Source organism: Leptonotus elevatus, chromosome 18 (genome assembly GCF_054856555.1).
Source record: "Leptonotus elevatus isolate MCC_2025b chromosome 18, RoL_Lele_1.0, whole genome shotgun sequence".
Lineage (NCBI taxonomy): Eukaryota > Metazoa > Chordata > Actinopteri > Syngnathiformes > Syngnathidae > Leptonotus > Leptonotus elevatus.
Genome location: NC_141256.1, coordinates 7,607,697 through 7,622,708, shown reverse-complemented (window position 1 = coordinate 7,622,708; position 15,012 = coordinate 7,607,697). Strand labels below are relative to the sequence as shown.

General features: G+C 38.9%; 1 protein-coding gene across 5 annotated transcripts in view; it reads left to right on the top strand.

Annotated features, from left to right (window-relative positions):
- utrn (utrophin) overlaps positions 1-15,012 on the top strand; it is a 156,049-nt gene that overhangs the window by 58,246 nt on the left and 82,791 nt on the right. For all 5 annotated transcript variants that reach the window (XM_086061753.1, XM_086061751.1, XM_086061752.1 and 2 more), the window contains one exon: positions 295-484. In XM_086061753.1, the coding sequence (XP_085917879.1) occupies positions 295-484 (190 nt within the window). The remainder of the gene's footprint in view (positions 1-294; positions 485-15,012) is intronic.

Below are 15,012 nucleotides of genomic sequence, written 5' to 3'. Positions count from 1 at the left end.
GTGGAATATTGTAGAGTGCTTTTGAGTATTTTTTTGCTGTGTTTATTTGGGAGATTAGTAGAACAGATTAACGAAACTTCCATCCATTTCAATGGGAAAAGATGATTTGATATAATGAACGGACTGGGGGGGGTGGGGGGATGATCGGCCCAGGAGGCAAACACAAAATTTCTATTGGCTGGTCCACCCCTATTTGAAATGGTATAGTATTTTGGGAACAAATAAAACTTGTATCTCAAAGCACCACTGTAATAAGAATGGACAAAGACATTTGAATCCTTTTGGTCCGCGCAGGGCGAACGACCGCCACGGGCAGCTGGACGGCGAGCTGAAGGGCCTGCAGGTGTCCCTCAGGGAGCTGGAAGCCTTCCTCAAGTGGCTCCAGGAGGCGGAGACCACCGTCAACGTGCTGGCCGACGCCTCCCACAGGGAGGACTTGTCACAGGACTCTGTCCGCGTCAAGGAGCTCAGACGACAGCTGGAGGTAGGAGCTGTGTGTGTGTGTGTGTGTGTGTGTGTGTGTGTGTGTGTGTGTGTGTGTGTGTGTGTGTGTGTGTGTGTGTGTGTGTGTGTGTGTGTGGAAGGGGGGGGGGATTGCACAGGTGGGAGTGATTATCTCAGTCGTCCTCCATTAGCAGTGCAAAGCATACGGACACAGACAAATAACAATATGGAAGTCATATGTTCTTTATCCTCTGCAAAGAACGATTAATACGAGTGCTGAACTGATGAGCTAGGAAAGTCAAATTCTTCTCAATCATTCCTACCCGGGAAAAGAAGAGTTCTACTAAATCATTCAAAGCTCCCAAATTAGTATGACATCCATGCCTATTACGGGTGTGTGTCGATGTCTCGAGCAAAAGCAGGACTTGCGCCGCACCCCTGAGGCCCCCCCTGAGGCCCCCCTGACATATTGCCTTAATTAAAGCCACGCCGTCTCTGTTTCTATCTCTGCCGCACTTGAGATTGATGGATGGCGTTCAAGTGTTAAAAGTCATTTGGTGAAATCGGAAAGTACTTTTTTTTTTTTTTTTTTGTGAGCACATTTACGACCCACCTTTTTCCTTTTTGACCACAGGTTTTGTCGTTTTGTCGCGCAGATACTCATCTGATACCATCAATGGTATTAACAATAAGTGACAACAAAACAGTCTGTTGTAATTCCCTGCAAGTCAATACTGTGCTTTGACTGAAATGGCTTGTGTGGCACATGAAACCTCCTCTAAACACTCTTCTTCCGCAAAGCTTAGCATAATCCCTCTACCGCTGTCTATACATGTGTATGTGTGTGTAATAATTACGAAAGCAGCCTGTGTTGTTGGTGTCAAATATTTGCCTTGCCCTCACTGAATGTGGATGGTTACGATGGAAATTTGTATATTTAATTTGGAAGCTTTGTTATTTAGTTTGCAGTTATCCGATATTGCGATTTGCGATTTAATATGCAATTTTTTTCCTCTTCCCATGTAAGTAAATCAAAAGTAGATCTGTACTGACAATTAATTTAATAATCTGTTATTTTGTCGATTAATTAACCGAAATTTGGAGCTATATTCATTTTCACTAAAAGGGAAAAAATATTAGCGTTAAAATTAAATACAAAGTCCAACTCTTAACTTTGTGGATTATTTTTTTCAACATATATTCTTTTTATTTTTATTACTCATTCACTCCCAGCTATTTTCTGAAGCAACCCCCTTCGCTCCCGACTGGTTTACTGGATTTTGACTGATTTTGCAAGGCCCAAAGACTATTGTGTTTTATTGCTATAAAAACATGACTGATAGATTAAAGTGTCTTCTTTCATCAGGAAAAAAAGTATATTTCTATCTGTTTCCGTTTTGCAGCAATAAGCATCAGAACATAGCTAAGTTTCATTATTATTCACAAATCTGTCGTAAAATCATCTTTTTTGCAACATGGCCCTAGTTGATCTCTTATATTCTACTGCCACCTGCTGGCCATGTTTGTAATAACTACCGTTATTTTCAGTTTAGAGGCTGCATCTAAACATGTTTTGGGGACATTTATATATATTTAAAATAGAACGTATTTATATGAGTTAATCTTAGTCAATTGGCGTCTTTGTTTTAAAATTCAAACAAACAGTTTAGGAACCCAGAGTCATTAGCATAAATTAAAAAGTTCAGTAAAAACTTAAATAAACAGTTCCTTATGGTTTTGCACTGTAAATAAAGTTTTCCCAAATTTCTAAATATGTAAAAATTTAATTTTGTTTTACTTAAGCAGAGTTTGAATTTCAAACAAAACCAGAAGGTGTAGAGAGCAGAAAATGTACATGTTTACAGTAATTTCTGGACTATAAGCCGCTCCTTTTTTCACTTGCATTCGACCCTGCGGCTAATACAAAGGTGCGGCTTATCTATCAGATCACAAGGGGGCGCACTATAAAGGAAGCGCAAGAGCGTCAGGCAGAGCTAAACAAACCAAGTGAGCCCAAATACAGTAGGATCGACAGAATGAGAGTCTGACAATTTCATTATGGAAAAGAAAGTCGCGGGAACATTCAAACACCTGCGGCTTATATGTGTAACATTAGAATTCTCCAAATTTACCTAGCGCGGCTTATAGTCAGGTGCGCTTTATAGTCCAGATTTGGTCCCCAAGAATAAGATTAGTCAGATTATTATTTTTTTTATCGATTTCCAAAGTAAAAACATGTTTGTAAATGGTTGCAAATGTCTTATTTTGAAAAAAATATTCATGGAGGACTTGAATTTTATTTTTAACATGGTTTCTAAAGGAATAATCGCTTATCAAAAAAGAATTACCGATTAATTTCATTTTGATCAATTAATAGTTGCACCTTAAATCACAAGCATACTTGTACGTACATAAAGCTTTAGATGGATATAAATTCATCGGTAATCTGCAAACTGAATCACTGCATTGCTGTTTTCTATGTTTTTCTCATATTCAGCCTCATTTCAAATACTTTTTAGTTATTTATTTATTTTTCAGTTTTCTCTCACCGTCGCAATTTTCAGCTGCACTTCAAAGCGCTGAGCCACTCTTACGCAACCTCTCTCGGGGTCAGGAGCGTCACGGCGCCTCACCGCGCCGCCTGAGCCGCTCGTAGAACGGAATGTTACGGCAATTATCCCGCCGTGGAGGTGGCATTGACGCGCGCGCGCCGATGAAATAGGACAGCAGGAGAAGCTCGCTCAGCCTCTTTGCTGTTCTTTTACGAGCCCCTGTTAATAAGATGTGTGGAAATGGCCTCAATTTGAGATCACATGGAACGTCTCGGTGTCGCTGATGGACCTTTTGATCAGTATTTCAACTTTATTTGGCTTTTCTCATACGTCTTATAACATTGTGGCTTTATTCTCAATAATTTTTCTATTGTCTTGAAATATTACTACTTTTTGTGTAATTTGCGACTTTTTTTCATAGTATTATTCATCTTTTTTTTCTGGTAGTATTTGGACTTGGTAATTTACGACTTTTGAATATTCAAGTTCATGACTTTTCCCCTCATATTTTTGTAACATTGCAAATTATTTTTCGGAATGTCTTGCTTAGTTTTCACAACATTACAACTAAGAGTGTGCCAAAAAATCGATTCTCATAAGAATCACAATCCTCATTTAGTACGATTCAGAATCGATTTTAAATGTCCCAAAATCGATTTTATTTCAATTATTTTACACGGTCTTGCCTTTGTTTGTGTGTGCCTTTATTTGGAGCACTGTTCATGTTGTACCCGGTTTGGCCACTGAGGGGCAGTGTGGTTCCACGCGGTCTAATACACTGTTTAGTTGTAGCCACATTAGAGAGTTGAAGGAAAAAGTCAAGTCATCAAGTTATTCCAATAAAAGTTGTTTTTTTGCAGCGTGGAGCCGTTCTTTTGAGTGATAAAAGTGCCGTGAGTAGCGCACTAATTAGCATTAGCGAGTCGGACTGGAGTAGATAATTACAATTCCTTGCACATCTAAAGATTGAAGCAAAAATCATTGTCAATCAAATCATTTTGAATCAAAAATCGCTCTTAATCGAAAATCGATTCCGAATTGAATCGCGCAAAAAAGAAAAAAGAAAAAATCGGAATCTAATTGAATCGTGAGACATTCAAAGATTCTCACCTCTAATTACAACTTTGTTCATAATAATCCAGATTCACTCATGTGACATTTTTCCGGTAATCTACGACTTCATTGCTTTAAAATGACAACATTTGTAAATAACATTACGATGTTATTCTTGAGCATTTCAAACTGATGTCTCTTGTAATTTTAATCTTTTCACAAAATTTAAAACGTAACTTCATTTTTGTCACTTAATGACGTCAATCTAGTAAAAATAACTCAATTATCATAACATTTTGACTTAATTGTAACTTCACTCTTTGTAAGCATTCCATTTTAGTCTTGTAACTTCATGATTGCATTAGTTTCAGATTTCTCCGATATAGGGAGTAGGGGCCCGAACGATGGTTTTATTTGGTGCCTATTCACATATTTGGCTGAATGAAATTCCAATTAATTAATCAGTTAAAAAGAGGGGTGGGGGGGAGGGACGGGGGTACTTGCCGATAAAAAAAAAATCGGTGTTTTTGTTTTTTGGGGCTAATTTTAGATTAGCTAATATTGGCCATAATAATAAATCAGCCGGCCAATTAATTGTTTGGTCCCTAATGAGGAACATATCGCTGACAGTATTCTCATATTATACTTTTTCTTGTAAATTACGTCTTCAAAATCTTGTATGTTGTAATGTATTAATGTGTAAAAAAAAATAATAATAATTGTTTGGTCCTTAATGAAGAACATGTATCGTGACTTAACTTTATTCTCATTATTCCACATTTTCTCTGAGTATTACGACTATTTCCTCAATATTTGACCGTATTCACATATTATACTTTTTCTTGTAAATTACGTCTTCAAAATTGTGATTTTATGATCATAATTTGACTTTTTATCCCCCAAGGTTTTTTCGAAAGAGCTTCTTTTGAAATATTTACAATGTAACATTTTAACTTCTTTTTCAGAATATATATGACTTTTTTGGGGGTAATATTATGACATTTGCTAGCAATATGTAACTTAACTCTCCTCATTTATTTTCCTCGTAATCTATGACAGTGTCGGCCATTGTTCCACGGGGAGTTTTGTGTTTCACGTTGGAGCGCTCTGACAGCGCCAGGCAGAAATCCAACGGGGACTTTCGCTTCCAAGAAGCTCCTGCTAACTCCTCCTCCTCCTTCTTTGCGCGCGTGTTGACAATAATGCGCGTTATTACTCCGCCGCTCTCTCCATTGATGTAGCGAGTGCACAAAGGAGGCGTTACCTGCCGCCCCTCCTCGCTCCATCTGCGCTCTCCTCACAGCTGTCCTCGTCTCTCAAACGGGGATCGTCTTCTTGTCCTGCTCTGCACTTTTTCAACATTTCTCGGTCGCGGCCAGTTTGCGCGAGCGCGGGCTTGCGAATGTCGGCGCGGATGGGAAAGTAAGAGCCATGCTGAGCTCCGTGTGAGTGAGTGAGTGAGTGAGTGAGTAAGCGAGCGAGCGAGCGCGTGCGTGCGCATCACGTCGACTCGGCTCAGGTCCGGCAGGGAGACGGCGGACGCGGCGCCATGAGCGGGCTAGGGCAGTGATAGCATGCGGACCGGCGCCAGACTGCTGCAGACTTGTAGCAGTCCTAGAATGATGGCCATGGTCCGGACCTCCCTCCAGAAAGTGGTGGTCTTCCTGCACAGGCTCCAGAGGATGGCGATCTCCTCGCCGCGCTACCAGAAACTCTGCAAGGTACGTGCGCCTGAGCTTGAGCGGCGGGAGAGACGGAGAGTCGATTGTGGGTAAAGTCATTTGAACTTTCCGTCATTTTGATGCGTGGAATTCGCGACCTGGTTTGAAGATCAGCAAGTCAACCACTTTGACAGTTTGCTTTCTGCTTCATTATTCATCCTTCATCGGCGTTTTCTCCACCCGGCGTGCTGTTTTGTTTGAATCTGTTGATTTGAATCGATTTAGGATGATCGCACATTGTCTTTTTGTCGAGGTCTTCTCTAATCTAAAGATTTTGACTTCATCCTCTTGACTTGAACTACAAGTTATTTTCTTGTGCTATTGCTACATTTTTTTCAAACAGCCACATTTTCTCTGAATAAGCTTGAGTGAGTTTTTCTTGTAATTTACAACTTTATTCTCTTATTTTTCCTCTTAGAATCAGAATAGCTTAATTCTCATTTTACTACAAGGGGTAACAGACACAACCCGTCCAGTAGACCTAGAAAAACATTGACCCCGTTTTCGCAAATGAAAAGAAAATTGTAAGGGAATGGGAGGGAAAAATAGCAGGAAAAAAACAAACAGAAAACAGACTAAGCTCCTCCTGTAAAGGGAGCACATTATGGATTTGAAGAAAAAAACCTCAGCAAACAGGGCACATTTATGATTGGATTTTAATAATAATCCACATTTTTTTTAATGCAGGGCCTTTTTTTCTTGTAATTCACAACATTATTCTTGGAAAATGTGATATTACTTTGTAATAAGATTTTACGCGTTTAATGTATGATGAATTCTCATATTAATGAAACAGAAAAGCAAGTGTGACCAACAGAGGATACAAAATAGAGTTCGCTGGGTCGCCCTGTTTCTGCAAATGAAAAGAAAAAACATACGGGAAAAGGGAGTGCCCTCAAACCGGAATAAGTTCAGTAAGGGGGAGCACAGTATGGATTTGGAAAAAAAACCCTCAGCAAACAGGCACACAGATGACTGGATTTTCATAATACAGGGAGTCCAAGAGCTTCGATGTTCCGGCACTCGTGCCTCATCTGTATTTTTTTTGTTAATTTCCCACAGTAATCACGCCATTTTAAAGTTGTGTTGTTCAACGGACATCCATCAGCCGGTTAGCTCGCCATCAGGCGCGTCACATTTCCGTGTTTAAGCTTGAATTAGCTCCGCTCGGCCGTCCGTCAGCAATGAATGGCCGTGCCAAAACATGAAATATTGGTTCCGGCGTCTTCCGGCTCGGGCACATATATATTTTTGATGTAAATAATGACTTTAACGGGGAAATCCAACAAATCGCCAGCGTAGGAACAAAACTCTACCATAACTTGAGGACTCCTTGTAGTCCACATTTGTTAATATTGTGACTTTTTTCTTGTAATGACGACTTTATTATTACAATATTTTTCAAGCTTTTCTACATGATATATGATAGTGGAATTATCATAATATTGCAACTTTTTTTTGTAATTTATGACATGTTCATAATATTGCCAATTTGTTTTCAGAATATTATCAGATTTTCTTGGTAATGTATGATGGTATTCCCATAATATTTCAACTTTTCCTTGTAACTTGATTCGTATATCGCAAATTTTTTTGTAATATATAAAATTAAAATTTAACTATAACTATACACCTTTATTCTTTTCATATTCCACATTTTCTTTGTATATATGAGGCTAATCACATGCTGTAATTGTGACTTTTTTTCTAATGTATTACATATTTTAGGGGGAATATTATCAATTTGTATTCGGAATTTTTTATTTTTTTTTGTATTATAGGAATTCCATTACACATTTTTTAAATATTATGAGTGTTTTATCAAGTGTATTTCTTTTATCATCAGTTTTACTTAAAAATTATTATTTTTTTAAATATTTTTTGCTTAAGTAATCAAAATGGATATTGTATATAATTGACAGTAAAAAAAAAACAAAAAAAACATTTTTGTTTACTTGGGTGCTTTTCAGTGCGTCAATCAGCGCTTCTACTTTTAGCAGAACCTTTTTTTCCCACCAGTACCGGTATCTTTACTGTACTACTTAAGTACAGGGTGTGATTACTTTCACCAGCTCTGCTGTAAGGCGAGCGAGTGAAAATGGCACATCGGGAGCTTTTCTTGTGAGCAAAAGGCGAGTGTACGGTGACGTAACGGGCCACAGCTGGTTGTCAGCTGGGTACTTTTCATCACGGAGGATTTGGCCAATATGGATGGGGGGGAGACAAATGCATCACAACGGTTTGTGATGGCTTGCCAACTTCAATCAAAGCAACATGTGACAGTCCAGCCTAAGCCAGTCTTAATCCATAAATCCATCACTCCTCAGCACTCCCAACATGGACCGTTTGCTTTCACGTTGACCTTTTTGGTGCCTGTCGTGGGCTGTTGTGTGTTTACCATTTTGTCGTATTATTATGTACCAGTGTACACAGCATTATTTTTGAGCCAGATACCTGAAGTGACTGTTTGCCGACCACGGAGAGCCATCAGTCATGCGGTACTCAATTAGCGGCCCGTGAGTTGCATCACTTGCTCCGGCCTCCCCCCACGACGGACGGAGTCAGTCATGCCGGACATGTCGCTGTCCTCCCAGGGGGCGCTAGCTCGCTAGCCTCAGGGTTGGACCGTTGCCTTCTGCTTGATGGATTTGATCGAGGCTGAGCCTCCTGGGCCGGGTGAATGTTTGCGCTGATGTCTCAGTTTAAGCAATACTGTTTCATCAGTGTCTGTACTTTTTCTGTAACGGTTTGTAATTTAGCTGTTCCAATTGCTTAGCTAAAGAGTTGGTGTATCACAGTGTAGGACAGATATATGAGAGTGTGAGTATTGTTGTATATGTTGCTGACCTTTTGAAGGTTTATAATTGTACTGTGTTTAACTCATTTGCTCCCAAAAACGTTCTAATTTACATATTACCATGGTCCCAAAAATGTTTTTTTTTTAATGCTAGAGCATACTGAAGGCTTTGATGCAGCATCTGAACTGAAGAGAACGGTTGAAGCAATGGTAATTATTACAAAAACTACCAGCAGGTGGCAGCACAGTAGAAGAGATCAACCAGGGCCATGTTGCAAAAAAAAAGAAGCTATATCCCTCACTGTTTTAAACAGGTTTGTAAATAATGATAAAACAGCTGTATTCTAATGCTAATTGCTGCAAAATGGAAACAGATACAAATATACTTTTTTTTTTCCTGATGAAAGAAGAGACTAATCTTTCTTTTGGTATGTTCCATGTTTTTATAGCAACAGAACACAATATTTTGTCAGCCTTGCAAAATCTGTCAAAATTCAGTAAAACAGCCGGGAGCGAAGGGGGTTGCTTCAGTGAAAATGGCTGGGAGTGAACTAGGTAATGAGGTGCAAACTAGTCGGGCCTGACTTGTTTGTACCCTCTGTCGAAAGTCAAAGAATAAGAAGGAAAAAGCCACTTTACTCAAGTTGGAAATGTTCTGCTTTTCGACTTGTAAGGCATCCTGTCTAGGTGGTAGGCTAAATGGGCCTGACTCACTTGCACCCATTTTCCAATTATAACAAAAGTAATCGAACAAGCGCGAATATTCGAAGAGTAAAAAAGTAGTTACACTTAACTTTGGAAACCAGTAAAACCAAAGAAGAATCCACTAATACTTCGCATTACATATTAGGAATGTACTGTTTTGATTTGTTCAGCAACCCGTTTCAGCAGCGAAGCAGTCGGGTCAGACTTATTTGCACATAAGAAACATCCAATTTTTATTTGTACTGCAGACTGCTTAGGCAGAAACCTAGTCGGGTCTGCAGATTTGCACCCTCTGCTGATTTGAATACAGAATTCTGGAAAGTCAAAAGAATAACAAACCACTGCTACTTTGCATTGCACGTTGGAAACATCTTGTGTTCATTTATACAGCAGACCGTTTAGGCAGGGGGCTGACTTATTTGTGCCCTCTCCTGCTTTAAAAACAAACAAACACAAAGCGGGTCACAGAATAACAAAAAACTGACACTGAAATATCCCATTTTGGTGTCATTACCTCAGCCCGTTTAGGCAGCATACTCATGACCGCTAGTGCATGCAGGAACCTCACATCCGCTGTGATTTACACTAGATGTAGATCGGGAGCAGAAACGCATCCTCATTACCGTTTATTGCCTCCCAATACCACCTTTGACGCTTTTAAATGAAGTGCATTCATGAACCTCCAAGCAAATAATTCCTAGTCATCTCTCAGCTTGTATTATTAACAGCGCGGTGGTCCATTTGCGCATCCGGGCGTGAGTGTTTTGGCGTTCAAGTGAGGACAGAAATGCATTGTGGGTAGCGGGACGAGAGGCGGATTTGTCTAATTTGAGCAGGAGCCATGTTACAAGGGAGTCTGTCTGGCTGCACCTGAGCTCTATTAGACGCTAATAACCCAGAGGAGCTCAAGGTCAGACGGTTCCTGACTCACCTGCCTTGCGGCATCCGTGGCATGGAACTAGATAGAGCTCGATGTGGGGTGCCAAAGTTGATTTCGTCGTGGGCCGTGTTGTCGTTATGGTTTCCCTCTGGGGGCCGGCTATATTGGTGAAACTACATACGGAGTTCCTCCGCTATATTGCGGTTCATCGTTTGTGCCAACGCTATGTAAAAAAAAAAAAAAAAAATAGTGTGGGGTCTAACAGTATGCAATGGTACCTTGAGATGAGTTGAATTTGTTCTTTAACCACATTCATATCTCAAAACGCTCATATTGCAAATCATCATTCCCCATTGAAATGTATGTTACCTGTTTCCAGCCCCCCCCCCAAAAAAATTGGAATGCGCAGAAATATTTTATTTTCTAATCATGCATTTTCTAAAAACATATAATGTATGTAAATATAGAAAATGTCAATGTTTTTGCTTCAGTTCAATGGACATTGTGTCGCTCCTTGGCCACCAGAAGGCAGTATAATACAGACACAATATGCATATGTAAGCCGAAGTAATATTAGTCCTACTTTGCAGAGGATAAAGAATATACGCCTGTGAGTATCGTTATATTACCTTTCTGTAGTGTATATTATCTTCTCCGTTGTTCTATCCATTGCTTAAAAGGTTACAACACCTCGGTACTGATGTTAATTTTTAGCTTTTCTATGGCGTTTTGCATTGTTTGCTAGCATTAAGCTAATTAGGCTTAACTCGAGCAAAAGCTGAGTAATTCTTTGTTTCATGTTTAGTTTGCCAAGTAAACTTCAACTCGGAGAGGAATTAAGATTTGTTCACTAACTGACAAACATCTGGTCGTTGTTACCTGCAACCATACAGCACTTGTATCTCAAATGTATGCTTCATCAGGCTTACATCATGTGTTAGCAGACTAGCAGACTCGGTGTTTAATAAAAGTAATAGCAGGTGCGAAGGAATATTTCATTTGTTTTATTCAAAACATGTAGAAAGGGTCAAACCAAAATGGCGTGTGATACCTAAAGGCTGAGGCATTAGTGGCACAAACAGTCCAATAGGCAAAAAAGTGGCTTCAGGTCGCCCTTCTAAAGTTGTGCTTCCACAGGGGAATGAGCGTATCCGCAGTCGGAGCTGGCAGAGTAATGAGAGTAGCAGGGCACACCTCATGGGATGATGGGATGGGGATTGTGGGGGGGAAGGGGGGTGACGGAGGTGGACCCTGCAGCCAATTTTCAGCAACATGGCGCTGATCAAACACACACGGAGATAAAACCAGCCACCAGGGCCTCGCCATGAGCGTGCCGCTCTTCAAGTCTTTACCAATAAACTCCTGCTGACATAAACACGGAGACAAGGCCACTGGCAGCAAGTGAAAAACAACAAAGTCTCTGCGTGATGAAGTTAGCTTCACATTTAAGATTAGGTGGGACGGGCAGGACCAATAAATCCATGTTTGTTTATTTTCAATCTTTGAAAAGTGATGGATCCAGCATTCACATCAATGCAGTTTGGTTGTGCAGTCTTGAAGCAACGGAGGCATTTGTGGGTTTCACAACTTGGAAATAATTCAGGCCCGACTATTTTTAATAAAAATAAGAAGTATTTTTTAGTTATTGTTGTGTATATACAAGTGGAAAATAAATGGAGTAAGCAATGTTCCCCAGGCTGTGTTAGCATCAATTACTGCCTTAAAACTCAACACAGGAAGTAGAACTATGTTTTGTAACTGTCCTAAAACATGATCAGTTTCTGCCTGCTGCTGCATTAATCAACATCATACGTCTCCAATTGTGGTGAACTTGTGGTTTCTTTGCCTTTTTTGGTTATTTATTTTATTTGAATCTCATTGGTTGACTTTCCAAGCTACCTAATTAATCAGTAGAGGAAGCCAGTAGGTCAGACCCGACTAGTTCACAACGTAAACGGGCTGCAGTATAAAACAAAACAGAAAGTTTTCACCGCGGAATATCAATGCTTTCTTATTGTTTGGCTTCCTGGTTATTCTTTAAAACATTTTTTTTTTTTTTACATCTGCAGACATGACTCGTTTGCTGCCTAAACGGGCTGTGGTGCAAGCCATAAGAGCGTTTCCAGCGTGTAATGCAGTGTCTCAGTGGTGTCTTATTGGTTGACTTTCCAAGCTACTGAATTAATCAATAGAGTAGGCCAGTAGGTTGTACCCGACTAGATCACATCCTAAACGGGCTGCAGTATAAATCTAAACAGGATGTTTTCACCGCGAAATATCAATGGCTGCCTTCTTATTGTTTGGCTTCCTGGTTATTCATTTATTTTCTTTTTCTTTTTCTTTTTTTTATTTAAACCCGCAGACATGACTCGTTTGCTGCCCAAACGGGCTGTAGTGCAAATCATAAGAGCATTTCCAGCTTGTAATGCAAAGTGTCGGTGGTTTCTTATTGGTTGACTTTCCAAGCTACTTAATTAATCAGTAGAGGAGGCCAGTAGGTCATACCCGACTACTTCACAACCTAAACAGGCTGCAGTATAAATCAAAACAGGATGTTTTCATTAAGGTATATCAATGCCTTCTTATTGTTTGGTTGGTTCGTGGTTATTAATTTCTGTCTCTTAAATTTTTTTTATAATAATTGTAACCCGCAGACATGACTCGTTTTCTGCCTTAACGGGCTGCAGTATAAATCAAAACAGGATGTTTTCATTGCGGTATATCAATGCCTTCTTATTGTTTGGCGTCCTGGTTATTCATTTCTTTCTCTTGAAAAAAATAAATAAATTCAAACCCGCAGACCTAACTAGTTTTCTGCCTAAACGGGCTGTGGTACAAATCATAAGAGCATTTCCAGCTTGTAACGTAGTGTCGGTGGTTTCTTATTGGTTGACTTTCCAAGCTACTTAATTAATCAATAGAGGAGGCCAGTAGGTCATACCCGACTAGTTCACAAACCTAAACGGGCTGTTGTATGAATCAAAACCGGTTACTCGACTTCTTATTTATTTATTTGAATCCGCTCACGTAAGTCACTAGTTTGCTGCCTAAACAGGATGCCATAAAAAAAACATTTTATAACATTTGATCGGACAATTAGTCACCGAAGTAACTTGGGACTAGCTTCACATTCCGCAGCCTTTCCCTTACTCCTTCTTAGAGTTAAACGCTTAAAATGATCAACAATGCTTCCCAGAATTTGTCACTGCTGTTGCTTAACTTCCACTCAATGTTGTGATCGGTCTTTCCGCCCATGACTACAATTGCTGTGATCAGATAAACCAATAAGTCATGCATTAAGCTTAATGTCATTAGACGCAAGAAGTAGCAAGTCCATAAAGCTTGGTGTGTCTGTGTATTTTTCTTCTCCCACACTTATTGAGCCACTAATGTGCGTTCTGCCATGGATTTGTGCTGCGCACTCCCCGTTCCATTAGGCGCTCTCAGGCCGGATGCAACGGCAAGCCAAAGCTGCTAATGCCCATGTGCTTTATCGCCCCGTGCACTTTATGATGCCGCAAAGCAAGCGAGCACACCGACAAGGCTCTGGCCAGAATGAGGCAGCACTTTGTTGCGCGGAACAACAATTTTGACAGGGTATATAACTCACGGAGGCCCACTGTAAAACAACTTGACAGCAACTTCCATTTTGACAATGGAGGGTTTTTTCAAAGGTTTTTAGTCAAGTATTGCAAACGAAAATGTGGGGTGGGAGGGTCATTGTAATTAAACATACTAATAAGAATTCTCTGAATAAATCTATAATTATGTTAATGTATGTAGTTTTATTTATATATATATATATATATATATATATATATATATATATATATATATAGGGATATATATATATATAGGGATATATATATATAGGGATATATAGGGATATATATATATATAGGGATATATATATATAGGGATATATAGGGATATATATATATATATATATATATATAGGGATATATTAGGGCTTCACAATATTGAAAAGATATGCAATATGGGTATTGAATATTGCAATATTGGTAGAGTTGTGATATTTAAGATGTATCTAATGCAAAAAAAAAAAGTTTTTCTTAACTTTAAAAAAATGAATGCGTCAAAATTAGACTTTACACCGATCTGATCAGCTTGATTGGACCATTCTTTGCATTTTATGCAGATTCAGTGATCGGTTGTAACGTCTTAATTTGCCCGATCGATTAATGATGACATTGATTGTCTCCGCGACATAAGACATTACTTGTTATATTTAGTATAATAGTAAGTAAATGTTTTTTTGTTTTTTTATAAAAAGTGACTGTGTAAAAATAAATAAATAAATAAATATATATATATATATATATATATATATATATATATATATATATATATATATATATATATATATATATATATATATATATATAGGGGCTATTTATCAATGTAAAAAGTAATTAAAAGTAAAAAAAAATTAGCATTTTAGAAGCAACTAGTTAGACCTGCTCTGCCTCTTCTTTTTTTTTGTAAATTACGCAATTGTAGAGCTCAGTGCTGCCAATCATAATGTGGCACAACTTTGTACTGCACAAAAATAACCACTTCAAAATGTGATGTTAGTCGGTGCCATCTGTGTGCACTTTTTCCTAAACTCAAAAGACATGATACCATAGTTTTCGTTTCACTAATATAGAAAACATTGCCATTATGTAAAATAATAGTAATTCCTACTTTCACCAGTTTATTTTTTATAGGCTGTATGCTGCCAAACACCAAATCACAGCAATTTGCCATCTAAAGATTTCTAGCAAGTCACACTCTGGGCACAGCGAGAAAGTCACACTGACCTGGAGCGAAGCGCTCCAGTGTCTAATTTACCTTGTC